This window comes from Furipterus horrens, unplaced genomic scaffold (genome assembly GCF_987537825.1).
Source record: "Furipterus horrens unplaced genomic scaffold, mFurHor1.1.pri manual_scaffold_1, whole genome shotgun sequence".
Taxonomy (NCBI): Eukaryota; Metazoa; Chordata; class Mammalia; order Chiroptera; family Furipteridae; genus Furipterus; species Furipterus horrens.
Genome location: NW_028327171.1, coordinates 96255057 through 96283017, shown reverse-complemented (window position 1 = coordinate 96283017; position 27961 = coordinate 96255057). Strand labels below are relative to the sequence as shown.

The window sequence follows — 27961 nt, the reverse complement described above, 5'->3', positions numbered from 1 at the left end:
AAAAAGGTGATTTGAGAATTTTCCAGATAAGCTGTCATTTAAATTAACTGGCTATAGAAAGCAATAAAAAGTGCAAAACCTCTTTGAGCAATATGACTAGAGAAAATTGGCAGTTAGTAAATAGTTATTAGACACTAAAAGAAAACATGCAAAACCTCAGAAAGTGTATCAGCCAAAAATCCTTTAGAAGAGAAAAAAATCTATTTTAAAACAGCTCCCAGCTGAGAGATAAATTAGCATTAAAAAGTATGAATGAAGAAGTTATGTCATGAACAAATTAACTGTATGTAGCTGTGATCATTGGGATCACAAACTAAAAAGGCAAACTATTAACTTGAAAGAAAAAGTGCATAATATACAAAATTTTTTAAATGAACTTCCAAATTTTACCATATCTCCGTCTAAGACAGCATCAAATTGAAGAGACACCACTATTTTATGTCCCACTAAAAAAAGAAAGGACACTCTCAATTAAACATTACTTTTTTATCACTTTTCTTTTAAAGACTTATGTACATGTAGCATTCTCTGGTTACATAAAAGATAAACTATAAGTTAAATAAATTAAGCTATTTCAAAACACCCTCACGTTTCAAGGCAGAATCTTTTGAATCACTTTTTATTGTTATTATTCTTAATTTTAGAGAAAGAGAGAGAAACATCCATCTGTTGTTCCACTTATTTATGCATTCATTGGTTGACTCATATGTGCCGTAAGGATTGAACCGACACCTTAGTGTATTGGAACGATGCTTTAATCAACTGAGCTATCCAGCCGGGCTTCTTGAATTACTTGTTGATGTAGAGTGGTAGATGTCTGAGGTTTTCCACACAGAATAGTTCTGTGAGCCATTGAGAGAACTGGTGATGATGCGGCATTTCTTAAGAGAGTTTCTCTGCCTTCTCCAGGGGTTCTTTTCCTAAGCAGTTGACACTTACTTTGTAAAAATAAAAAATAAAAAATTTAAAGATTTTATTTATTTATTTTTAGAGAGTGAAAGGGAGGGAGAATGAGAGGAAGAGAAACATTAATGTGTGGTTGCCTCCTGTGTGCCCCCACCTGGGGACCTGGCCCACAACCCAGGCATGTGCCCTGACTGGGAATTGAACCAGTGACCCTTTGGTTCTCAGGCCGGTGCTTAACCCACTGAGCCATGCCAGCCAGGGCACTTTGTAAAATTTGATGCTGGCATGTTCTTGATATTACCAGGAGTTATCAATGCAAGATTTTCAGACAACACCCAAGACTCTTATTCTTTCCTCAAATGGTCCTTAAGTGGTTTGTTGAATAAAATATCAAGTTGTACTTATCCAGTCAAACCAATGCCTGCACGTGCAAAGAAAGACAACTTCATCATCACTGCCATGAGGCAGCAGCTATTTTAACATGCTGTTCATGGATGGTAATATAAAAACGTATGAATGTGAGAGCACACCTGGGTAAAATTCTAAGAGCTTATTAAGAAAAACTGAGAGTTGGAAGGACACACAATATCCTAGGTTCTTCATCTTTCAGTGAAAGGAGTCAGTGACTATATTTTAATTTTTGAGGTTGATACATTTGCAAATAAGGTCTTAAGTTTACTTTTAAAAATGTAAAAGTAACTAGTAGTAATGAAACAAACTGGAAATGTAAGAGAAAAAATTCTCAAATATTACAGGAAACTTTTAGACTAGGTCAAAATACCAAACCAATACCAACTTTTTCATAAAAGTTATTGCTTACTAAAAGATGGTACAAACTACACTTAAAAATTCAATAAAAATATGCACATAACAATATAAGGAGTACAAAAATACTTCATTTTCCAACCAAGTGTTTCAAAACTAGAAATTAACAAAAGTATGAATAAAAATCTCAATCACACTATCCTTTATTCAAAATAGAGTAGTTGGAAAATAATAGTAATGCTATTTTTTAAAGTCTTTGGGGGTTGACCTAAGGTATACCTACTTCAAGGAGTTTTTTTACTAGTTATAAACATATTCATTAAAAAACAAGAAAAAAATGCATTTTAAATACATAAGATGGAAAAAGAACAAAAGAAACTTTAGATAATTAGAAACTGCTCATTACCTATTTTTAAAAACCAAATAGAGAAACCATTCATACATACAATTCAAAATGAAAAAGAAAATAAAATTACAGTAAAAGAGTAAATGAAAAGAATTATGAAAATGATTCATAAGTTCCTGTGCAAATAAATTTGAAAATTTGGATAGTTAATTTTTTAGCAAAATATAAATAACCCAAAGTGAACCAAGAAGAGGATGGGGGGAAAAATACTCCTTAAGAAAGTGCCAAGCCGAGGCAATGTTATTGGTGGGTTCTTTCAAAACTTCAGGGAACACATAAAGCTGACATTTTAAAAATCTTTCAGGGAACCTAGGCCAATGGGAGTTGGCAGCTTGGCCGACACTACATCTGTATGGGATTGTTAGGGACATGAGTTGATCAATCCCAGCAGGATTAAATGAATGACTAGCAATGTCAGCAGGTTTCTGTTAACTTGGCAGAGAGAGGATAGTGCTTGAAGCAAGTGAAATAGCCAGTAAGGACAGAAGCTCTGTAGGTCCGTTTGGGGACTTACTGTGATCTATCTGAGGAAAATATCACTTCACTAAATTCATATATGAATTGAAAAGTTATTAGTTTTATGGCTTTGCTTGTACTTTATTTGTAAATTTGTGTTGGTTTTCATATAAAAGCGATAAGCAAGAAGTTTATATTTTATATTATGTTTGTATGTATTAAAATAACTGTAGAGTCAGAAAAGGTCAACATTGAGATCTGTGAGAACATTTTTTTTCCTTTCAAGGAAGGGTATATATTACTCAATTTTAGAAAGTCTGCTTAGGCTTTAGAGAAAGAAAACAACTCTTTCTTTAGTTGGACTTTCTCTGCCTCTTCTTTCTCCACACTTGAATGGTAATTTCACAGGAAAAAATCAGGGCATAAGTAAAAGGCAGAGTTGCCAAGTAGGACGTGGTCTGTTTTGTCCAAGCTGTTGGGCCTGTGCAAGAGCCAAAGGAGTGCTTGCAGCTCCACATAGTCTTATCCAGCTCACAAGCAGCAGGGCTTCCTCATGGGGATTCAGAATCAAAAAACCTTAGTTATAAAGAAAGCAATTTTCCCCTGTGTTTTCTCTGCACATGGATCTTGAAAACCTATGGCAGCAGCCCTGGCTGGTGTAGCTCAATTAGTTTGACCATCATCCTGTAACTGAAAGATTGTGAGTTCAATTCCTGATCAAGGCTCATACCTAGGTTGGAGGTTTGATTCCCAGGTGTGGGCACCTATGGGAGACAACCAAAAGATGTTTCTCTCTCACATTGACGTTACTCTCCCTTTCTCTCTCCTTTCCTTCCCTTCTCTCTAAAATCAATCAGCACATTCTCCAGTGATGCTTAAAAAAAAAAAAAAAAATGGCAGGAGGCAGCTGACCAAGGATTTGGAATCCTGGGTCTAAGCCATCATTCCCTCTGTTACCAGTGGCCACATCCTGTTTTCCCTCAGGATTAGACACCGTGCTGGATAAAGGTTTTGTTCTAGGACCAATGACAGAATGGGAATCAGATGAATAAAGGCCATACTTGTGGTCCAACCAAATGCTATTCAGAAACTACGAAGAGAGCAGATTCAGTACATTAGTTGTAGGTCTTCAAAAAAATTTTTTTTTACTTCTGGCCAAGATGGAAGCATAGACAGACATGCTGTGTCTCCCTGCACAACTAACAGGGATTACAACTACCTCAAAACTAGAAACAACCAGAAGTTCCAGAAAATCAAACTACATGGAAATCCAGCAAACAAAGATATAAGAAGAAATACTCATCCAGATAGGTAGGAGGGGCGGAGCTGGGCAGAGAGGACACGGTGTGGTGGTGGCAGCAGCGGAGGGCTGGCAGAAAGTGCTTTCACATGTTTTAAAAGTAAGGAGGGACACCTGGGGAGCACTCCCAGCTCCTCACAGGACTTCACGGCTCCAGGTCCCAGCACCTGGGAAGATCAAGCCTCATTGCTTTTGACTGTGCATACCAGTGGGGGGTTGGGGTGGAGGCAGAAACTGCCAGTCTCAGCAGAGTCCCCTTGTTTGAAGGGTCCCCATGGTCCTGGAATGTCTGCAGACCCACCCACTCTGTGAACGATGGCCAGGGCAGCAACAAGAGGGGCGCCAGTCCGGTGCGAAAGTGGGAGAGGTGCCTGGAAAGGGGGTGAGTGCTGAACTGGAGGCACTGTTCCCTCTTGAACCCCTCCCCCACATACAGCACCACAACGTGGTGAAACAGGTCGCCATGTACTGATGAATCCCTAAGGCTCCGCCCCTTATAACTTAACAGGAGCGACAGCTCTACCTGGGACATGGAGGCAAACAAACACAGGAGCCTGTCAGAATGAGGAGACAGAGAAGCATAGCCCAAAAGGGGAAACGGATCAAGGTTCCAGAGGGAGAACTAAGTGTCGAGGAGATAGCCAACCAACCAGATGAGGAGATAGACAACCTAACAGATGCAGAATTCAAAACACTGGTGATTAACATCTCACAGGCTTGACAGATATGCTTGAGTACAGCAAATGCATAAGAGAAGAAGTGAAGCCTATGTTAAGTGAAACAAAGGAAAATCCACACAAAACCAATGGTGAAGGGAAGGAAACCAGGGTTCAAATCAATGATTTGGAACATAATGAAGAAAAAAAGTCAACCAGTGCAGAATGAGGAAGCAAGATTTGAAAAAAATGAGGAAAACTTCCTAAATTTTGCGAAGGAGATGGACATACAGGTCTAGGAAGCACAGAGGGTCCTGGGCGAGCTGGACCCAGAGGGGACCACACCAGGACACATCATGATTGAGATGACAAAGGTGAAAGATAAAGACACAGTCCTGGGGGCAGCAAGAGAGGCAGAGAGTTGCCTACATGGAGTGCCTATAGGACTATCTATCAGCTGATTTCCCAGAGGACATTTTGCAAGCAGGAAGGGACTGGCAAGCAGTATTCAATGTGATGAAAGGCAACCTGCAACCAGGATTACTCAATCCAGCAAAGCTATCATTTGGAATGGAAGGGCAGATGAAATGCTTCCCAGACAAGGTAAAACTAAAAGAGTTCATCATCACCAAGCCATTACCATATGAAATGTCAAAAGGACTTACTTAAGAAAAAGATAAAAACTATGAACATTAAAATGACAACAAACTCACAACTATCAACAACTGAATCTAAAAAATAAAAACAAATCCAACTAAGCAAACCAGAATAGGAACAGAATCATAGATATGGGGATCATTTGGAGGATTATCAGCTGGGAGTGGGGAGGGGGAGAAATGGGGAGATTGTGCAGGGATTAAGAAGCATAATCGGTTGGTACAAAAAAAGACAGGGGGATGTTAATAATAATATAGGAAAGGGTGAAGCCAAAGAACTTACATGCATGACCCATGGATATGAACTAAGGGGGATGGGATTGCTGGAGGGAAGGGGAATACTGGGCAGAGGGGAGCAAAGGGAAACAAAATTGGGACTACTGTAACAGCATAATCAATAAAATATACTCAAAAGAAAAAAATTTTTTTTGTATTTTTTCCATTACCACTTAGTTCCCTTATATTCACCCTACCCCTGCCACCTGAAATCACAGCGTTGTCCATGAGTCCTTTTTCCTTTTTGCCCAATCCTTCCTCCCTCTAAATACCCTCCCCCTCCACTTAGCTGTCACCCTGCCACCTATGAGTCTTACTCTATTTTTCTTGTTAGTTCAGTTTGTTCATTAGATTCCACATATGAGTAAAATATGGTATTTGTCTTTTTCTGACTGGCTTATTTCACTTAGCATAATGTTCTCCAGGTCCATGCATGCTGTCACAGATGGTAAAATTTTTTTCTCTTCATGGCTGAGTAGTAGTTCATTGTGTAAATGTCCCATAGTTGTTTTACTGATGGACACTTGGGCTGCCTCCCTATCTTAGTGATTGTAAATAACACTGCAATGAACATAAGTGTGCTTATTATGTTCTTTTGAGTTAGTGTTTTGGGTTCTTTCAGATATATTCCCAGAAGTGGAATTGCTGGGTCAAAAGGCAGATCCATTTTTAACTTTTTGAGGTATCTCCATACTGTTTTCCACAGTGGCTGCACTAATCTGCATTCCTACCAACAGTGCATTTCGTATGTCCTTTTTGGAGAAGTGTTTATTTGGGTCCTTCACCGTTTTTTTTTTTTTTTTTGAGTTTTGTAAGTTCTTTGTAAATTTTGGGTTTTAACCCTTTATTAGATGCATCAGTGAATATATTCTCCCATTCTGTGGGTTGTCTATTTTGATTTCCTTTTTGATTTGCTGTGCAAAAACTTTTTAGTTTGATATAGTCTCATTTATGTTTCCCTTGCCTCGTGAGCAATATCCGATAAAATATTGCTATGAGCAATGTCTGAGATTTTACTGCCCATGTATCCTTCTAGAATTTTTATGGTTTTGGGTCTAATATTTGTCTTTTGTCCATTTTGAATTTTTGTGTGTGGTGTAAGGTGGTCTGGTTTCATTTTTCTGCACACATCTGACCAATTTTCCCAACATCATTTATTGAATAAACTATTTTAGTCCATTGTATGTGCTTGCTTCCTCTGTCAAGAATTGACTCTAAAGGAATAGGTTTATTTCTGGGCTCTCTAGTCTGTTCCATTGATATACTATGTGTCTGTTTTTATGCCAGTACTATGCTGTTTTGATTAATATGGCCTGTGGCCTGGGCTGGGAGTCAATCTAGGAAAGATTAACCATCACCCTGTAACTTGCACTGTAGTTTGGTCTAGAATAGGGAAGAAATATACTTTTTCCACATGACAATTGTTCTTTTCTCTAAGAACAGGAGCACCTGAGATGACAGGATACGGTTTCTTGACCAATCATCTTTTCATTATTCTTTTGCAACAGTAGTGACCACAAGTACTCCAGCGCACCCACATCAGAACTTCATAATTTAGCTCCAGCTCCTTCTCTCTCTTATTAAGTAATAAGTTAACACAAGTAAACCTTACTTCAGGCAACATAAGCTTTCTGAAAAGGAGGGTGAAAAAAATCAATTGTAAATAAGAAAATCAAACTCCATGAACTGAAGGAATATTATTTAGTATATTCTGCAGGCAGTACCTTTGTAAATTATATTGCCATTTTATCTGTTCTGTAAATGTTTTGTATGTTTTATTTCCTAGAAGTGAGGTCTTCCTATATCTGATTTTCCTTACCTTTTAAATTGTTATAATAATGTAATTTTCTTGTTTCACAACTCTGATGGGAATGCCTGTGATAAGGTGAATAGTTTTGCTCTTCTCTGAAGCCAAGATCTATTGAAAGTTTTAACAGCTATATGGGTTTCTGCCTCACTCCATTTTTTGAAATTAAAAGTACTCCACATCCCACCTCACATGACAGTGGCAATTCAAGACAGAGGTTTAATAATTATTTATTTATAGATTTCCACCAACTCTTGCCAGTCATATTATTCTACATATCAGATGGATTATATAATAGCATTTTTTATGTTCATCTGTATGAAAATTAGGGGAAAGAAGAAATGACTGTATGAAAATGACACCTTAAGGCTCACATTCACAGCATACTGCTGTGTATACAGGCCTATTAGCCAAAGCTAACTCTTGTCCTGTCATCATCCAGCTGCATGAGTGTGGGCAAGTCACTTGTTTCCTCATTTTGAAATTATCCATCACTTGACTTCTCTATCTCAGATTCAAGTGGCCGTATGCAAACAGTGTGTTGAAAAATACCATGCACTTGGAGTGTTAAATATTATTATTACTATAAAGTGCTTCATTATTGGACTTTCTATTATTTTTTTGAATTACTATTCATTCTTCAAAAAAAGTCATTTGTTTGCAATGTGACACTTTTAAAAGGAACTCATAGGCATTAGTCTTACTGACAATCTGTTATGATTCTGAAGCCAGTGTCTTAAATCTGAGGAACCAGATATGATATATACTTAGCATAAGTTCTGATTAATAGATCTAAGAAAATGAAATGGCGTCTTCTTCGTTCTCCAAAATATAATAATCCAAGAATAAAAAGGTCAATCTGAGGAGGAGAAAAACCCACCATGGCTTGTTTAAGTGATTTAAAATACAAGCGATAACTGCTGACTGGGAAGCAATTTTCACCTAATTGAAGCTTATGTATATAGAAAACCGTCAAAAGATAATCACTAGAAATTAAAATTCCCTATGAATTCTTAAAGATTAAAATTCTGAGATTTTGTTTCTGAAAAATTGCTTTTTTGGCAAAACATTTAGCACAGACTACATTAACCTTAAATCACTGTTGTAGCCAAGTGGAACAGTCCTTCAACCAGATTCTTTAGAGTCATGTTGCTTTTTAATTGCAAAATGTGTATCTCCAGGGCCTCAAAATTCAAAGGACAACCCAGGTGATGTTTATAATGACAAAGTGAAGACTTTGGCATACAGAGTAGAATTATATAATTATTACTATCTGGCAAGTTGTCCTGTATTTGTATATTTATGGGACATAACTAACGTGATTACTATAAGGTTTTTGGAACCTTGGGTGACAAGAAGAATAATCTGTGAATATATCTTATTTTATCAATCACTGGTCATTAATGCAGTCTCCATACTATTACTGTTACGTCAGTTCCTTAGACCTTTTTGGTCTCTGTGTACTCTAACCCTTGGATAGAACTGTTTAGGTAGTAGCTATATATGCAAGAGCGTTTTTCTTTGGAAGTGTTCTTGGTTTACCAAAGTGAAAAGAAGAATATTACACATGCTGAAAATGTGAAAAAAAGGTTGTGAGACCAGCCAGCTATTTGGCTACCAATTAGAAAGTATCTTCATCAGACTCAATGGCATTCTTGGGTTTGGTAAGTCTTTCCAGTTCCTCCCCATCCTAAAAGGAAACATGAAATCAGTAATTAATTAAAACAAAACTAGAAATGCAGTGTTTTTAATGATTATCAAGGAAAAAACTCACTAACAAATCAAGAATTTTATTCCATTAAACTATAGCTATAATCTGGTCAAATGAAACTAAATGTATACTGAACTTCCTGGAAAATTAATTTTATATGTATAATGAGATCATGAAAAATTGAAATGAACCTGAGTATAGTACTTGAATTTTGAAGTTAAAATGAGCAAAGTAAAGAGCACCCTCTGCTGGTCTTGATGGGAAATGACTAAAGACTGGATAAATATATTATACAAACTAGGCCTTGTTACCTAAATTGATATTCTTATACCTAAAAGGTAGAGCAAGCAGTGTTATCAGACCACTGAAAAAGAACACAGGACTTCTGAATCTATACGCTGGCTGAGATCATGGCATTTGGGGACCAAGATTCTAATTTTTCCATCTGAAGAATCTGTTGGATCACCATTTCAGAGGCATTGTTCAACAAAGTTTCACCACAAATTCTAATGAAAATAGATTATATTTTACCACAAAAATGAAATGTCCATTGCATAAAATATTTCATAGTGTTCAAGAAAATCATAAATTTGTTTTATTAATAACAAATGTTTAATTTATTTGAAAAAGCTCCAAAAGATCATTATTTTGCTAACATGACTGACAGACCCTCCTAAAACAATAAGCAACTGGAAGTATACTACTTATTCAGAATAACTGCACAAGATCCTTTTGAAAACCACCACCTTGGTACAATAAACAATGCCTGCTCACATGGCACGCTGTGGTTTATGAATAACTACAGGGAAAATTAAGGAGCTAAGTCAACTTTTCTTGTGAAGGAGGATTGTGTCCCCAACAGTGGTGGAGATGAAGTAGGACCAAACCTCATAGGGTTAGTACCAGTTCTTTCACTTGCTCTATTACATTTAGCCTCTCGGGGTCTGTTTCTTCCCTTATAAAACTGGGGTGACTGGACAAGATAAACCTGCGAGGCACCTTCCGGTTCTGTGGCTATAATGTTCCAATACAACTAATGCCTGTAGTCCTTTAAACTGTGATTTATATTTTTTTCTGAAACCCTGACAGCAGTATCTTGAGCTCTTGGGCATATAAGGAGTCCAATAAGTGTTTGTTGAATAATTTTTAAAAGTCACAGAGATCTAATACATCCTTTGATGAATCAGCACTAATCTATCTCTTTTCTTGTGTAACTATGCTTTGAATTGGGGAAGAACAGGCAAAAAGCAGTATCCTCACAAACTTACCCCACTGGAGCGCTCCCAAAGATGGCCACTTCGATCTCGGATCCTTTCTTGCCTAGGTCCATATTCCAGAGCTTGGGACTTGCTGGCATTATAAATAAATATGGCGAGAAGAACTGATGGGGCTTCTAAGAAAAACTCCATGGAGGGCCTGAAGTCAAAGACCAGGACAGCCACTGTTGTGATGATGACAGTGGTGACTTGGGCCATCAAGACATGGAACATGTTATCCAAAAACTTCAGAATAAAAGCCACTGAGAGGCCTTGGAATGCAGTTACAAAAATAAGGGCTACTGAAAACACATTGTGGCCATAAAAAAACCCACAGTTCTGAATCTGATCACGGTTACTGCTCTGAAGGCCCAGGGTCAGCCCATTGAAAAGAATGCCAAAGAAATAGAGTTTGCTGTTCTGTATGAAGATACTTTCAGTGAGCTGGTTCCCCTCCTTCAGTATCTTTTCGTTATATATATTGGCCATTGAAGAAGTAAAACACTGGACTATAATAAGAACATGGCCCAAGCCAAGACGGATGTGACCAAAAAATCTGAATGTGGTGTTCCACTTAGAGTCAGAAAAAGTCCACTCCTTTGTAGTGCAATTGTCTTTTCTGGGACACTCACTTGTGAAAAGAAGGCAGGAATTGGATGGGCTAAAGAAGGCATCATGATGAAGTCCATGTCCTGCTAGGCTATGCTGTGAAGTCTCCGTCCCAGCAGTGAGGGCCACAATAGACAGAAACAGAATCAGCAGGGAAGCCCACTGTATCCAGTTTAGATGCTTCCTGTTCAAAGATGGAAAACAGGATTTTACTCCTGGTTTTTCTCCCCTCCCGTATCAACTGCTTCTCCTGCAAACTCAGACACTTGAGTACTTGTTGAATAAACTGTAGTCAGTTTTTGCCAGGATTCTCCACAATTCAAGTTTGTGTCTCTGCTTTTTAAACTTGATATTTTTATTCAATTTTATAACAAATGTTCCTTAAGACCATTCGGTCATTTCACCTCATTGTAAGTTTCCTTTGAGCCTGTAGGTTTCACTAAGCCTCCTTCCTACCTTCAGAGCTGATCTTGAACCTTTGGAACAATAACTTTTTATCCTACTATAAAGTAAATTATAGTAGAGATACTCAACCTGGTATTCATGAACCAGAATGTGATGACCTTCAGATACATAAATCCTTGCAGTGTGCCAAATCTTCTATATCGATGAATTCTCAGTCCTCTCCCCAACTCCAGGAGACCCTTCAAAGCTCTGTCAAATTTCAAAGGTACTCACAACCCAAAAAGATTTAAGGAAGCTGGTTCCCATATCCGTAAAGCATTTCATAGCAAACTATTATTTGATAAAGCAAGAACAAATATTTTTAGTATTGTATTTCACGAAGTCCTAATAATGCTTTACTTATTTTGCCTAACAACAAATTTGTGAGATATAGAAGACATGCATTATTATTCTGTTTTGTGGATTCATTCAGTGTAACAGACATTTAATAAGCAGCTACCATGATCCAGGCACCCTGGGAAGATGAAGGCTTAATGTCCATCCTCAAGGAATTTACACTTTAATAGGGAAAGTACCATGAAACTAAATAATGACACTATAATGTGTGACAAGTGATACACAGAACAATGGGGGTACACTGAAGAAGGAACACTTAACTCTGTAATGGAGTCAGATATTGCTTGCTTCAAAGAATAGACAGTTGAGCAGAAAGGTGAACAATAGACAAGTTTGCCGTGTGGAAGGGAACTGGTGATGTATCCAGGCAGAGGAAAGAGTCCATGCGAAGTCAACAAGAATGTATAGTGTTAACTAAGAGGAGTAGCTGACTCAGTTTGGGTAGACAGGGAGGCCTCTGGGGGGGGGAACATCTTCAAGTTTGAAGACGGATTAGTCAGATGACACTAAAGTGGGGGTGGGGGGAAGAGAATAATGTAAGCAAAGGCAAAAGTATAAAATAACAGATAAGAACTAGAAGTTACAAGAATTTTGGAGCATTTGAGCACTGACCATGTTTCAAACAATTCCTGTTCTATGGAGAAAACAATGTTCTAAGAGGTTAACTGACCTCCATAAGGTCACATATTTATGAAAGGAAAGGAAGGGATTTAAGCCTCGGTTTTGCATGTCTTCTTTCTGGACCAGCACACCACTTAAGTATAGTAATTCTGAGTTCTCAAGATGCACACATACATAGGAAGATGTGTCTGACTTCACCAATGCTTCCAAAAAGCTTCATGCTATAAAACTGCTGAATGCACAGACCAGCCTAGGTAGCAGCACACCTGTGCACACAAACATGTCTTTTCATGTATATACTCTCAAATAACCAGATTTAGTGCTGAGTGACAGGGCCAGTGCAGAAGCTGTGAACTAGCCACATACATTTCTGAAGGTGTAGCTGGTATTCATTAAGTGCTAAAAAGCAAATCAAATGGAAACATAAAATATAGGTTGCAAAATGGGTGCCCAATTTATAAATGTCATTATAACCAATTACTGTATATGAAGACAAATGAGGCAATGACGTACAGTTCCTTTAGAAGTTTTCAATTCTGACAGCTATAGATTTTCCACTAATACTGACAATGAATCTAAGGAAACAAGTTAAACAGTACTTACTGCAAATAATTACTTATTCAAGGTAACGTTCTTGGGAATATAAAAATGATTAACAATTAGGCTAAAACCAGATTTTCAGCAAAGAAAATAAAGCTTAATAAATTCTCCTGTAGACAGCTGAGAATCTGCACTCTTATAAATGATGACTGATTATGCATGGAAGAGTTTGTTCATCAGTTTAGTGGATGCAACAGTAGAGACTCAACTGATCCCTCCATGGCCCCAGTGAAACATTCAGACTGATGCTCAGTCGAACACTTGCAGCAAGGCTACTCTACCTGAAGGCCTCTGCTCACAGAGTCTGTTACTAAGTGTGCTTTTTGCCAGGTGACCTCATTATTAAAATGATATATTTTAATGAATACATAAATGATGAATTATGAGTGGAAGAACAGAATTGCTGTCTTTGTGAAAACTAAGTAGAATGCTTTAGGAAAATTAAAGGGAAATCACAAGTTAAAAACTGCCCCTGATTTAGTTATAGCTGAGCTTATTTTATGATTAATAAAATGAATAATAAAAATCTAGACAAAACTACTTTAAAAGTACTTTTAAGGACTTGTTCCACCTTAAAGAAATTAAAACCAGAAGTCATGAATGATGTGTAATAACGGTAGGTTAAAGCAAGAAAAAAACGAAGAACTCCAATTAGCAAACCCTACACATACTCAAAGGAAAGACCTTAGCTTTTCATTACAAGAAGTTAAATTGTTTAAAGTATGTATTTTTAAAAAATAATTCCCCACTTTGAATTACACCTCAACCAACTGAGGGAAAACTTAACAATTAGGTCCAAATTATGTCAGATAGAGCATCACTACTCTATTTGGTGGTAGTAAACCAAGGCAGAACATGAAAATAATTATGTGGAAAGATTTACATGACTGTTTTTACAAGAAATTATACATAATTTTTAGTAGCACAAAGAGTGTAACCAGGAGCAGATTTATAATGAGAAATTATAAAAGGTCTTATCAAGTGAATGAATGATTTTGGAGAAATGTTTGACTACTGAGTTGTACTTTTATTTTTCTGCTGGTTTGGAGAGTAACTAAACTTTACCATAACCTCTAAGATACTCATCATGCTTCAAAATGTGCTTGGTTTTTAAAAATTTTTTTCCATAGCTTCTCTTTGAAGAAATCAGAGAAACATACATTTTTTAGATGAAAATAAGTTCTGGTCTTAGTTACATATTGCCCCCAAATCTCAATGTTAATTTTGATATTATTTACTAAAGCCTAAGCAAACAAGATTATACAACTCTGCCAAGCTTTAAGAGCAAACCACTAAGGCTTTGAGGCCTGCCACCAGTTTCTCCTTTGAAGCAACGTCTACACTTCAAAGAACAAATCTATATATTCACATGGTGCATTTCTAAAAAAGACAATAAAACATTTGAATAGTGATATTTTTCTTTCCCCACTTTTGAATTATTCCAATTAATTCTTGCATTAGTCACTGAACTTATCTTTTCCTACCTGTGTAGCTTTATATTCTTTATTTGTACGGGAGGGATATTTGATGGCTCTTTTAGAGTGAAGTATAAGAGAAGAACTATAATATTCTAAATGAAAAATGAGCTATTTATGGCAAACAATTTTAGAATATGTGATAGAACTCAAGCTGCTACTCTTAAGTCAAAATTTTATTGCCAAAGGCAGAAGACCATCAAGTGATTCACAAATAGGGAAAAATAGACAAAAAACATAAACCACCCATGAAATGATCAAAATACAACAAAATTGAGTTGATATTAAAATGTAATAATAGAAAATATTTAAAAAGTATTTTCATAAAAGATAGTATTAGATTTACTATCATATATTAGCTGTTCTATTCAGAGTAGCTTTAGGGCTGATTTGCAAATCGGTCAAACTAAGAACTACTCTGGGAACTAAGTTAGTGCTTGTGACAATAATAAAAATGGAATAATTTTATTGTTTCTTTAATATAAATAACTTCCAAGAAATCAAAACAGAGATATTAACCACAAAGCAAACACATGTCTAAGAATCAATATTACTGATCTGAATAACAAGGGGTTAAATATGTGGAAAAAATATTTTAAAGGTTTAGTTCATAACGAAGTTAACTTTTTATTAAAACTAGCAATAATACAACTAATATTATAATTAATAGTATGAAAAGCAAACATTTAAAATTTATAGTATAAATAGATCTGGACTTAGTTACACTAAGAATAAATATAAGTTGTTAAATGCTTAAAAATTTAACAGGTGTATCTTTTCCCACAGTGGTGGCATTCTCGGCCAGAAGGCAGCTCATTTCTAGTTGTTCCCTCTTTCCCCAGCTTTGTCCACTCAGACACTCTCCTCTACAGTCAAAGGAAGCCACCCAAACACCACAAAATGCCCAGTAGTTCTGGGCTCCAAGCACAGACTCAGCTTGAGATGAAATCTGTTCATGAATGGGGATAGTAACAGTACGTACCTGCTTCATGAGATCAAGGTAAGATTCAGTCAAAATAGGGTAGAAAGACCTTAAGTGCAGTGTTTGGCCCTCAGTCCTTAATGTTTTCTCATCACTGCCTGAGAACCTCCCTGGCCACACTGCCTACAGAGCAGCTGAACCAGCTCTAAGTGGCCCCTTGCCTTGGCCTCAGAGGCAAGGCTCATGCCCTGAAGTCAAACTACTGGCCAATTTCAACTCAGGGAATACATACTTTGTATCTTTTCTTTGTTAAGTCTAGTTTTAAATAGTAATTTTGACGTAATACAGTGAAATAACATTATGTATTATATAATAATACCATGTGTACTAATTTACTACCATTCAGCGGAAAATATTTTCACTCTATAAAAACATGTTTTTGAGACCTTTGCTTCTTTACTAGTGAATCTTTTATTACTTCCTTTATGGAAGTGTATCTCTAATCATATCACAGGAACCAATATAAAGGTATTATTGCTTACATATATTTTCTCAGAGGCCAACTTTTTATCCTACAAAGTGACTTTCATGTTGATTTTAAAGACTTCAAAATGTTTTTTGGAATAGCATTCTTTAATATACTAGTTGAATTCTCTTCACAATTCATAATGAAAAAATTTCATAAAAAACAAGATGCAAAAGAAAACGTCGGTGTAGTATAACATTTAAACTGGGTGAAGTGAAATGTTTGTTTTCTTTCTTTCTTACATTAATCATTAAATAGAATATTTCCTCAGGATAAAAACAAATCTTTTAAGAATTCCGTGTAATTTATGTATGAAAGGCATCATGGATTCAACAAATATTTTCTGTCTATGTACCACGCCATTCATCGTTCTGTACAAATAAATGAAAGAGCATGCTATGACAAAGCACACCAAGAAACAAGAAATTAAAAAGGGAAAGTGAATGCAAAATTAAAGAAAATCAATCACAAATATAACAAGAAGTTAACTTTATTTTATTTTATTTTTTTTACTGTGTGGTTGCCTCTCACTCCCGCCCCCAGCTGGGGACTTGATGTACAACCGAGTAATGTGCCCTGACTGGGAATCGAACCAGTGACACTTGGCTCGCAGGCCGACGCTCAATCCACTAAGCCACAGCAGCCAGGGTTAACTTTATTTTAAATCATCATCGTCATTAAATAAGAACTCAAACTGGAATTAAGTGCCCAGATCCCATTCCATCCTAGGACATTTTGGCCTTTACTTTGCAGCAGAGTCTATTTAGTTAAAAAATGTTTATTTTATTCAAAGGTCTTCCTGGAGTTAGAAAAGACTGGTGATAGAATTTTGAAGCTTAAAAATCTATCATTTTTTTTAATATCAATGTGACTTGATTCCTCACGCAAATCCTCTGCTAGTTAGAACTTAAATCAGGTACTTATCTCAAGTAGCTTAACAAATAATTTGCCACTCTTTATCATCTACAAACTCTAAGTAACAAATGTATATTACTCTTAGGAACTTCTTGGTTCCCTCTGACTGTAACAGAGATTCTGAAAACAAAACAAAACAAAACAGAAAAACCCACTTCATGAATTCTTTGTTGAAAATCTGACACTAAAAATTAAACTCACAACACAGTCAATTATCTTTTTTTTTTTTTGAGATGCTAAGAACAAACATTTGAAACACGGAATCACAGAGGATTTAGACAGGCTAGAAGCAGAGCTGCTTTCCAGATGGGTTAAGCAACTCACCAACACACAAAGCCAATTAGGAATAAAATCCTGGCCTTGGGGTTTGAAGGGGTCAGTGTTCTGGGTATATCATCTGAAACAAGGCTGCACCGTTTTAAAGTACCACATATGCTTTCACAACAAGTTACTTACTTCAGCACTATCCTGAATAGAAGAGCTGTTGTTATAATGCTAAAATTCGAGAAGATAACAGCCATGGCCTAGAAAGAAAGAGGAGATAGAGTTACAATCCAAATAAAGTACTGACCTCAGAAATCTCCCAGCTTGGTGGTTCACCTGACAAGAAAAGCTTTTTTGGTCAAAAACCAGAGGGGTTATTAGGGCAGCTATTTCACTAGAAGATTAAATTCCATTTTTATTGCTTGTTAAATTTATGTAGATATGATCAAATTATTGTACAGGCTTTCAAAATGTGTTGAAATTCAGCAAATGCCTGTGTAAGTAATCTGTATGCGCAGATCTGGAAATAGTTCTAAATGCTAAAGGTTTACGTCTGAAATAACAGTTACCATGCTTCCAAAGCATACTTTTCTAAGCTCTCAAAGTGCTCTATAGTCTTTTAATACTGTTTCTATGGCTAGAGAGAAGGCAGGTTCTGTTAGGCCCATTTATACATTAAGATAATTGAGATACAGGTTTTTAAGCATCCTTACTACAGTAGGAATTGAATCCATTTTCCTGGTTGAACTACCAGTGATTCACTACCAAACTCATATTTGACAGTCCTTGGGATTTATTCACATTGGACTAAAAACTCAGCAATGTGTTAGTCAAATTTTATAAAGGTCTGTTTTTGTAAATTCAGTCATATTTCACATATGAGACTATCAGTCTGAATACACAAACACACACAGTTTGGCCTAGAAAGTAGGAAATTTCATCATTGCTCCTCATAATTGGATCAGACAATATTAATAATTTTTAAAACCAAGGTCTGCTGATTCAGTTCACCCTGCCTCCCTCCTTGCTGTCACTTTAAGATGATTAAACTCAAAAAATATCAAATATCTTATATAACCAGTACATATGGCTAATATTCAGCTGAATTAAAGAAATACAGTAGTCCCTCTCTATATCACGGTTCACTTATCGTGGCCTCACTGTATCGCGGGATTTTTAAAAGCATTATATTTAATTATTTATCACAGATTTTTCGCTATATTGCGGGATTTTGCAGTACTGTATACATATGTTGTTAAAGGTACATAGGTTTAAGAGTGTAGAATATGTTTAAGAACATAAGTAGGATTTATAAAAGTGTGGAAAAGGTTAGTAAGGGAGTGGGAAAGATTAATAAGGGACGGAATGGTTTACAAATGTGTGGGAAGGGTTTATAAAGCCTTAAAATATATATAAATACTAAAATAAATGTAAGGTTCCTACTTCGCAGATTTTCACCCATTGTGTGTCTGTGGAAGGGTCTATAACATAATACCTGCGATAAGTGAGGGAATACTGTAACAGTAAACCCAGTAACAATTAACAAAAATTCCAAGTCTACAACATTGTTGTTTTTCTATTGAATTTTTATGGGTACCACTACTTTAAGATTTTCTCAGTGTCTGTCTCTGTAGACAAAGTCTGTGACCGTTAGTTAGGAGAAGAGTAAGAGGATATGAGGAAAGTGAGGAAGTGGCTGGTTTGAGCAGTCACAACAACAGCAGTGCAAGTGTACTAACCAAGCACCCTGGCTGGCCTGATGAATTCTGGAAACTCTTTCCATGCAATAGTATAGAATAAACAAAATACTAGAGCTCTTTGCTCTAAAACGTCCATGCATCTTTATTTCTTTCCAGCAACACAAAAACATGACATGTGACTTATTTTGAAATATTTGTGGTTGTTCACAATCACAAAGGAAGAGCAAAGCAATAGGTTGAAAGAAAAACAGGAAATTGAAATCTTGCTTTGCTATTGGGGAATGTAGGAAAGAGATAAATTTAGAGCTAATCTGTTGGATGCAAATAAAATGTAACAAATATATATTTAGTGAATATGAGAAATTATGTCACTGGGTACAGGAATTCTCAGATCTGAAAAACAGAGTGGAAGCAAGAATTTAGGAGAGGACACATTTTAGGTGAAATGGACACTTATTAATAATAACACGGATCACAGAGCTGAAAGGAACTGCAGGTGATCACCAGCCCAGGTCCCTGCCTCTGAGCTGGTATGGTAACATTACTTTCAGTTACAGATGGGCTCCTGACTCTTACGAGTAGCTAAGGCTTGCCTAGTTACACAGCTTCTAAATTGTGCAAGAGTCAAACTCCTGTTTTCAACCTGTACAGTACTCTACGAATCCCTCCTTTTCATCCCACTCACAAACTTATTTGGCTATATTTAAGAGGCTTCACACTGAGGACTAGAACCAATAAAAATCCTATTTATAATAGAAATCCCTGAATTTATGCTTTAAAGAAACTTTTAACACATTTTGGCAACAATGGCAACAGAAATGCTCATTTTATAAAACATTAGGAAAAAATAAACGTATGACCCAAACTGAGTAACAGGTAAGAGCAGAAGACCAATTTTAACTCTGATTACTAATGGTTCTCTAAATTGGCATGAAGAATGCCAAAAGAGATAAAAAAATATTCCTAGTAGTATCAGTTACAGGAAGTGTTTAGAGGTAGGAGGATACAATCTCTACCCTTAAAGTACTTGTCAATTAAATGACAGGACTAACAAAAAGAAAATCATACAAAAAGAATATATATAAACTACATTAAGCAGGTATAAGAAGAGCAGTGCACTGAGTGTATGATTTTCTGAGTTAAGTATCCTCGGAGCACCTCAATATTGAGGTTAATATTAGAGGCTGGTGATCATAGGATGGCTCCGAAAACAGGCAGATTGATTAAGGTTACACAAAAAGAGATGGGTCCAGAGTCACTGGCCAAGGAGCAACTCCTGCAGAACAGTCAGAACAGTTTTACACAGCAAACTTTAACAGTGAGAGGATCTGTAAGCAGATTGGTAAGTCAGTACTCAGATGATTCTGGTCTAACCTCAGGAAGGCAAGGGAGGGCAACTAACAATGCCAAGAAAAATGATTTAAAAAAAAGGATTAGCCCTGAAATTTATTTATCTGTGTTTTCCCAAAGCTATTTTCTTTGTCATATTTACTTACAGGTTGAAGATAGGAAAGGACATAGAAGACAATCAAATTATCCAGGAAATAAAGAAAGGCTGGAACGGACCACTTCATGAAACTGAAGAATTCCCTCCAGGAAGCACATCTCAGGTTTCTACTTTTATGATCTCCTAAAGAAAGAAATATAGCAATAAATAAATGATCTTGATGAGAATGCCCATATTTTTACAGACAGAAAACTGTTTGATTTGTGATATAACTCTTTAAAAGAGGCTTTATGGAACTTGCTTCCATAAGTGACTATTAGCCTTAAGAAATCAAAGACGCCCTGGCTGGTGTGGCGCAGTGGATTGAGCGCCAGCCTGTGAACCAAACAGTCACCAGTTCAATTCCAGTCAGGGCACATGCCTGGGTTGTGGGCCAGGTCCCCAGTTGGGGGCGCGCAAGAGGCAACCACACATTGATGTTTCTTTCCCTCTTTTTCTCCCTCCCTTCCCCTCTCTCTAAAAATAAATAAATAAAATATTTAAAAATAAAAATAAAAAACAATACAGAATTTCATTATCTTTCTGCATCCCACCACTGTGCATCATCACTGACAATAAACAACACTTCAGGATTACTGGTTCTCCTAATTCCTGTTAACTTGAGATAGAAGTATCACTTAAGGCAACTCAGGATACACATATGGTTTCTCTTAGTACTCTGAGAGCATAAAATCAAGAGGAAAATCAACAAATTAAAATAAGTAGGAAAAAAAATCAAAGAGTTCCTGCTGGTATTCCCCACCCCCCTCTCTGGGGTATGTGTGTGTGTGTGGAAGGGAGTTAGGAAAGGAAGATACTAGGTGAAAATTTATATCTGAAGGAATAGAGAAAATTAACTTTTACTATTCCTAGTATTGAGTTATTTTACCAATTCCAGATTTTCAAAAACTTAGGAACTGTAAGAGAGAATGTAAAATAAAATGAAAAGCCATAAAATTTAAGTTTAAGCCCTATAAACAATGCCTGAATTTCATGAGATCAAGAAATGTATTTCAAAATCCTTCTGGCCAAGATGGAGGCCTAGACAGATATGCTGCATCTCCCTCTGCAACTAAGAAGGAATAAAAGTACCTCAAAACTAGAGACAAATTTCAGAAAATTGAGCTGCACGCAAGTCCAACAAACAAAGATGTAAAGAAGAAATACTCATCCAGACAGGCAGGAGGGGCAGAGAGGATGTGGTGTGTGGTGGTGGCAGCAGCAGGCCAGAGGAAAGCACAGTCACACGTTTTAAAAAGTAGGGAGGGACACCTGGGGAGCATGCCCAGCACCAGACCAGACTGCAAAGCTCATGGTTCCAGCGCCAGGGAAAATAAAGCCTCATTGCTTCTGACTGTGCAAATCAATGGGGGTTGGGGCAGAGGAAGAAACTGCTGGTCCACTAGAGTCCACTTGTTTAAAGCGCCCCTACAATTCTAGAATGTCCGAAGACCTACCCATGCTGGGAACCATGGCCAGAGCAACAGCTAGAGAGGCACCAGTTCCATACGAAAGTGGGAGAAGTGCCTGGAAAAGGGGCGAGTGCTGAGCAAGTAGCATTGTTCCCTCTGAAATCCCTCCCCCACATACAGCACCACAACGTGGTGAAACGAGTTGCTCTGTATTGACGAATACCTAAGGCTCCGCCCCAAACAACGTAATAAGTGCAACAGTTCTACCTAAAACACTGAGGCAAACAAACACAAGAGCCTGTCAAGATGAGGAGACAGAGAAGTATGGCCCAAAAGGGGAAATGGATCAAAGTTCCAGTGGGAGGACTAAGCAACAAGGAGATAGCCAACCTAACAGATGAGGAGATAGACAACCTAACAGACGTAGAGTTCAAAACACTGGCGATAAAGATGCTTACAGGCTTCACGGATATGCTTAAGTATGGCAAACACATAAGAGAAGAAGTGAAGGCTATGCTAAATGAAATGAAGGAAAATCCACACAAAACCAACAGTGAAGGGAAGGAAAACGAGGTTCAAATCAATGATTTCAAATATAAGAAAGAAAAAAACAGTGAATCAGTACAGAATGAGGAAACAAGAATTGAAAAAAATGAGGAGAGGCTTAGGAACCTCTGGGACAACTTTAAATGTGACAACATCTGAATCATAGGGGTGCCAGAACGAGAAGAGGAAAAGCAAGAAATTGAAAGCTTATGTGAAAAAATAATGAAGGGAAACTTCCCAAATTTTGCAAAGGAAATAAACATATAAGTCCAGGAAGCACAGAGTCCCAAACAAACTAGATCCAAAGAGGACCACATCAAGACACATCATAATTAAAATGCCAAAGGTGAAAAATAAAGAGAGAATCTTAAAAGCAGCAAGAGCAAAGCAGAGAGTTACCTACCAAGGGGTGCCTATAAGACTATTAGCTGATTTTTCAAAAGAAACTTTGCAGGCAAGAAGGGACTGGCAAGAAGTATTCAATGTCATGAAAAGCAAGGACCTAAACCAAGATTCCTCTATTCAACAAAGCTATCATTTAGAATGGAAGGGCAGATAAAGTGCTTCCCAGACAAGGTAAAGCTAAAGGAGTTCATCATCACCAAGGCCTTATTATATTTAATGTTAAAGGGACTTATTTAGGAAAAAGATAAAAACTATGAAAATTAAAATGAGCATTCTGGCTCTGTCCCCTGATACTCAGAACCATATAAGGCTTTCTCTTTGAGCCTGTTTCTCCACTTGCAAAACATAGATAATCATACTTATGTTTGTATTTTAGCGTCTGCATATGTAAAATTAATGGGCTAAATGATATAAAATATTCCTGTCACTTATAAAACTTTTTGATTCTGGTATTTTGATTTTTAACATGTACATATAAAATATTATTTCAAGACTCACCTTTCTTTATAACCCAGATTGACACAAACACGCAGAAAATCAGTTTCACTAGTTCTGAGCACACATTCACAGTAGTTGGAAGATAATCGTATTTGTTCTCTGAAATGTAACAAAAATGTTTTTCATCTATAAATTTTGTTCCATACAATGCTTATACACAGTTAATAATTTAAAGTTTTTTTTAAACTTAAAAACTGGATTTTAATACTGGTTAAAATACTATTTCATATCATGGCACACATAGATAATATCTGTTTGACACTCTGGACAAATGGTACATTGGGAGAAAAGAAGGAAGCTATTTGAGGCAAGAAGCAATTGGTCCAGGGCTCTGGCTACTCTAGGGCTGAGAGAAAATACTCTGACACATCTAAAAACCCATGTTGGGAAGCTGTCCTAATTTACAAATCAATCTAATTAGGAAATGAGGTTTGGCTAGCATGCCTTGGTCTTAGCTACCTCTTCTGTATTTTCAAAATGCTTACAAACAACTTGCTTTATAATTTTGACAAGAACAAACTATTTTCAGGAATGCATTTTTCCCCTTTTTGAAAACATGTGCTTGTTTCCCTTGGTCATCATATTAAAAACATAAACTGGCAAAGTACAGAGGAAAAACACCAACTCGACAATCTTTCTCCCCAGGACATCCTTTCTTCCTCTTTTCTGTGGTTTCCCCTGACCTTCTCAACCTAAGCATAATTAATTCTTTATTCATCTCTGATCCTGTAGCACCACCTATAAACTTCTGTAACAGTACTTATCACGTTGTATTATAGTTATCTTTTATGTGTGTGTCTTACCTTTAGAATATAAGCTCCTTATGAGAAAGGGACCATGTTAGTCATCTTCATATACCTGGGAGTCAATGTTGCTTGGCACTTAGTAGGCACTTAATAAATGTTAACCTGAATTAATTATTTGCCTGTTAAAACGTTTTTTCACATCATTCAAAGCCTAGTTGAAAGATCTTCCCCCTTTTTTGAGCTCAAAGCTAGACTGAAATCACACTCTATTTTCCTCCAATAATACTTTGCATGGATCTCTATCATGATACACACAAGTAAACATGCACACATAAGAATAGGCTGGGGGTGGAGGATTCAGAATACAACTCAAACTCTTGTCGCTACTCTTTAACTTATTCTTGTTTTTCTTTTCTTTTTCTTCTATTTCGTTCATGGTTGATTCCAAAATGTGTCTCAGCATAATGTGTAAACTCTCTTCAATTACCTTCTGCCACACTCAACACACCTTATCAACATTACATCCATCCATACTAGTTTCCCATTAAGTCGCTCCAAAAGGAGTCATGGCCCACTATGCACCTATTCTTTCCTTTAAAATCTTCCCTTATTTTCAGGAACTTTGCTCCAATAAGTAATTCCTCAAGCTTCAGTATCTCCTTTATCTTTCTATTGACTGATTTCCTCCCCTTGGCCTATACATTTGCTCAAAACTCTCTCATCCAAAAAACAAAACACTGTATAATATCCTACCCCTCCAACTACTATGCTTTCTCCTTCCTTCTGTTCCTAAAACACTGTCAACATCCATTATCTCCATTTTGCCCACTTACCATTCAGGTCACATCCCCAAGTAATCTTGTTTCTGATCCCACCAGTGTTCAACCTACCTGTTCCTGAGATTACTAAATATCTTCCAGTGACTAATTCCAAAGGGCATGTTTTAATCCTTATCTTATGATGTTGCAATTCCTTCTGTTTTCAAATATGTTCCTTTCCTTCTGAGTCATGTGCATTTAGTTCTCGCTAACAAGTCCTTCTTAATATCCTTCTGAGAGTCAGCATGCCTATTAAATGTTGGCACTCCTCGGCGTTCTGCCCTTGGCTCCATTTTCTTGTTTTGCATGTTTACCCTGAATGAGCCCTCTGTTTCTATAATTTTAAATGTCAATTTAATATTAATGTCTCCAAATTTCTATTCTAGAACACTTAATGCTCACTAACATATGCATATGAATAACTATCACGTATTTAATCATTATTGCAACGAACAAGCACACAGCTACTGCTTCATGGAAGGTACAGAGTTAAAACTCTGTAACATCTCTGAACTGTCCAGTCTGTTCTTTCTCTTAATAGTTTTCATCTCAGCTGAGAACATCCATGATCCACTTATCACTTCCAACAAAACTTCTAGCTATCCAGTATTTTATCTCCTTTAATCTCCATGTTCAATACATTCTCCAAGTCCTGTCTTTTCTATGTTTAGAATACTTACTGACTCTATCTTCTCTTTTCTGTTCCTATTTCCAAAGCCTTGGTTGGTGTCCATCATCTGTGGCTTGAATTTGCAATAATCCCCTAACTGGTGACCCACTTCCAGTCTCTTCCCATTTCATCCATCCTCCACCCAGCTACCTTAATAGTCTTTTTCGTTTTTCTCTTCTGTTTATAATCCTTCAATTAGTTCTTATTCCCCAGACTCTAAGGTCTAGAGAATAAAGCCCCAGAACCTTAACATGGTATATGAAGCCCTTAACTATCTGATCATCACTTCTCTTTCTGGCCAAGCATGCCTTTCCCCTCTTCTCAGAGTCCTTAAACTTTTTGCTCCGTAATTCTGAACTACACATTCTCACAATCCATCCTGCTTTTATGCATCTGTTCATTTTTACAGTCTGTTGCCTCTGTTTTGAATGCCACAGATCACCTTGTATTCTTGTGGATCAACTGTCACCTTATCAAGGAAGTGTTCTCTCATCCCTATGCACTTCACATCCTCTCCCGGACAGAATATACTACTTTCTACTCTAAACTATTTCTTCATCTTTGGTATAGAACTGCATTTATTATATTGTATATTCACAATATATTTACATGATGTCTCTCCTAATAAACAGAGTTCTTGTCATATGCACTTTGAACCCTGCTTATACTTAGCCTGGGCCTGGCAGATAAATGCTAACTGAAGTAGAGAAATATACACAACTGACTTCCCAAGCAGACCATTAAAGGTCATGGTGTCATAATTTTATGTGTCTCCAATAACTCATGAAAGGTTTGCAATACTGTTTTGTGGAATTAAACTGTTTAAATAGAAATTCTTACATAAAAAATAGATTCCTTGAGCATGAATTGATCAAAGCTAATAATCTGTATCGTCCCATTGATACAGTAATTGAGATAGTACATCAGAAATGCCAATATGAAAAATTAATTAATTATTTAAAAAAAAATATAGGAAAGGGTGAAGCCAGAGAACTTGTATGCACAACCCATGGGCATAGACTGGGGTGTGGGCAGATTGTTGGGGGAGGGGGAGTGCTGAGCAGAGGGGAGCAAAGGGGAAAAAATTGGAACTATTGTAACAATATAATCAATAAAATATACTTTAAAAAAATAGCTGACAAAGGGGGGAAAAAAAAAGAAATGCCAAGTGACGAAAAAAACGTATCCTCTTGCTTATTTCAAAATTAGTTATAATTATACATATCTCCACAGGCCCAGAAAGACCAGTTGATTAAAGCAATAGTCAGATATTATGATCTGTTCTGTAAAGGGTTGGATCCTGTACTTGACTAACTCAAATTCACAAAACATCAAAAATTTTTCTTGCTAAGGAACAAAAGGTTAAGAAATCAAATTTAAACATTCTTCATTATTCACATGAAGCAGAGTACTTGAAAGGGTATTATCCCCATTTTATACACAAGAAAACCCGAGACAGGAGGAAGAATGTGTGATTAGATGGAAGTGCTCCACATATTTCAAGTCTTAACTTACCTTCATTGGCTGAATATTTTACCAATAGGATGCGACTTGAGCTTAATGCAATGAATATGGCCCCTAGCAAGAATGTATACATTGTTGACAAGGAGCATAACATGGGATGACCACAGCACTTGCTTTCCATTCCACTGTTTTATAATTGCCTTAAAGAGAAGAATAAGTTCATGAGCAACCCTGCTGGGAGATTAAGGGTAATGCAAATGCCACTGATTTGTGAAGAAGAGCAAAGACATATTTTTAGATGTCTGGCTATGGTTATTATTAAAACAAAAAAGAAAGTTGAGGAGTACAATAGAAAACTATAGAGAAGTAAATGAAAAGTGTCAAAATTTGATAGGTGGGGGAACTCTATAGAGACAGAAAAGGCAAAGACCAGATTAGAGTGCTGTCAAAAGCAGTTAAGTGAGTAACTGGCACTTTGAGACTGCAGAATTCTTCAGAGAAGCAATTCTTTAACTTTCATTCTCACTGGCAATTTTGCTCTAAGAGACGAGAACTTTAGATGTGTTACTTCTCCGTTGCTGCTTTTCCCTAGGAGGGGGAAAAAGAGGTTGCTTGGAACGATTTTGTTGCACTGCTGTTAACTAACACTGAACTAGTGTTTTAGAAAAGAACTTAGAAATCAATGACTAAGGCCCTCTTTTGATATGTTGAAAACAGTAATCTCTCGGGCGAATAAGGTACTTGCACAAAGCCTCCCAGTGTAGGGATAGCGAACAGGGCCTGGGGGATTGATGACAGATGGGTTTGAAATGCCAACAGCGACAGCTCCATTGGGTGCAACGTTCAGAGGCCAAAAAGACATCCCTCGCATTAGAGAAGAGCAGAGTGCTAGGCTCGGCCAGGGAAAGCCATCTTGCCACACCTGCGCAATAGGGATGTGGCCTGGCGCGCCCACCCCTCACACGCAGGCGCACTCCTTGGGCCATCGGGCGCGGTTACCTCGGTTCCTCTGAAGAGCGTCTAGTGGAAGAGCTCACATCCTAGGGCTGAATCAGTAACTAAGTAGCTCAGCAGCAGCAGCAGCTTTTAGCGTCCGTACTTAGGGAAGCTATGGGAGGGACGGAAAGGCGAAAAATCCTCTGCCACCGAGACTCCTATTCCAAAACAGAAAGTACAATAAGGTCCCCGTGGCAAAGAGCGAGGCTTGGCCCCCATTGCGCAGGCGCGCTCAGTATTACGCTTCCGGAGAGCAGGGAGAAGCGGCCTGATCCCGCCCGAGCGCGGCCTT

The 27961-nt window shown here is 37.2% G+C and overlaps 1 protein-coding gene across 2 annotated transcripts; it reads right to left on the bottom strand.

Moving 5' to 3' along the window:
* Positions 1-7442: 7442 nt before the first annotated feature.
* On the bottom strand, positions 7443-27942 carry SLC35A5 (solute carrier family 35 member A5). 2 transcript variants are annotated; one of them, XM_090276554.1, is made up of 8 exons: positions 27673-27942; positions 26725-26873; positions 22976-23074; positions 20125-20258; positions 17121-17188; positions 11339-11458; positions 10208-10988; positions 7443-8918 (listed from the first exon to the last, which is right to left on the bottom strand). In XM_090276554.1, exons 2-8 carry the CDS (start codon positions 26852-26854, stop codon positions 8850-8852), a joined length of 1401 nt encoding a protein of 466 aa, XP_090132680.1. In that variant the 5' UTR covers positions 26855-26873; positions 27673-27942; the 3' UTR covers positions 7443-8849. The 2 variants fall into 2 exon arrangements, with proteins under 2 accessions (XP_090132680.1, XP_090132690.1); XM_090276564.1 differs by lacking the exon at positions 11339-11458 and having other exon boundaries at positions 27673-27938.
* Between the last annotated feature and the right edge of the window lie 19 nt (positions 27943-27961).

What these genes read in the sequence shown, in the direction of transcription:
- SLC35A5 (XM_090276554.1), bottom strand. Translation starts at nt 26,854, where the DNA reads ATGGAAAGCAAGTGCTGTGGTCATCCCATGTTATGCTCCTTGTCAACA. An exon ending in AAAATATTCAGCCAATGAAG is followed by an intron (nt 23,075 to 26,724) that starts GTAAGTTAAGAC and finishes GTTACATTTCAG; the next exon opens with AGAACAAATACGATTATCTT. An exon ending in TTTGGGAGCGCTCCAGTGGG is followed by an intron (nt 8,919 to 10,207) that starts GTAAGTTTGTGA and finishes GTTTCCTTTTAG; the next exon opens with GATGGGGAGGAACTGGAAAG.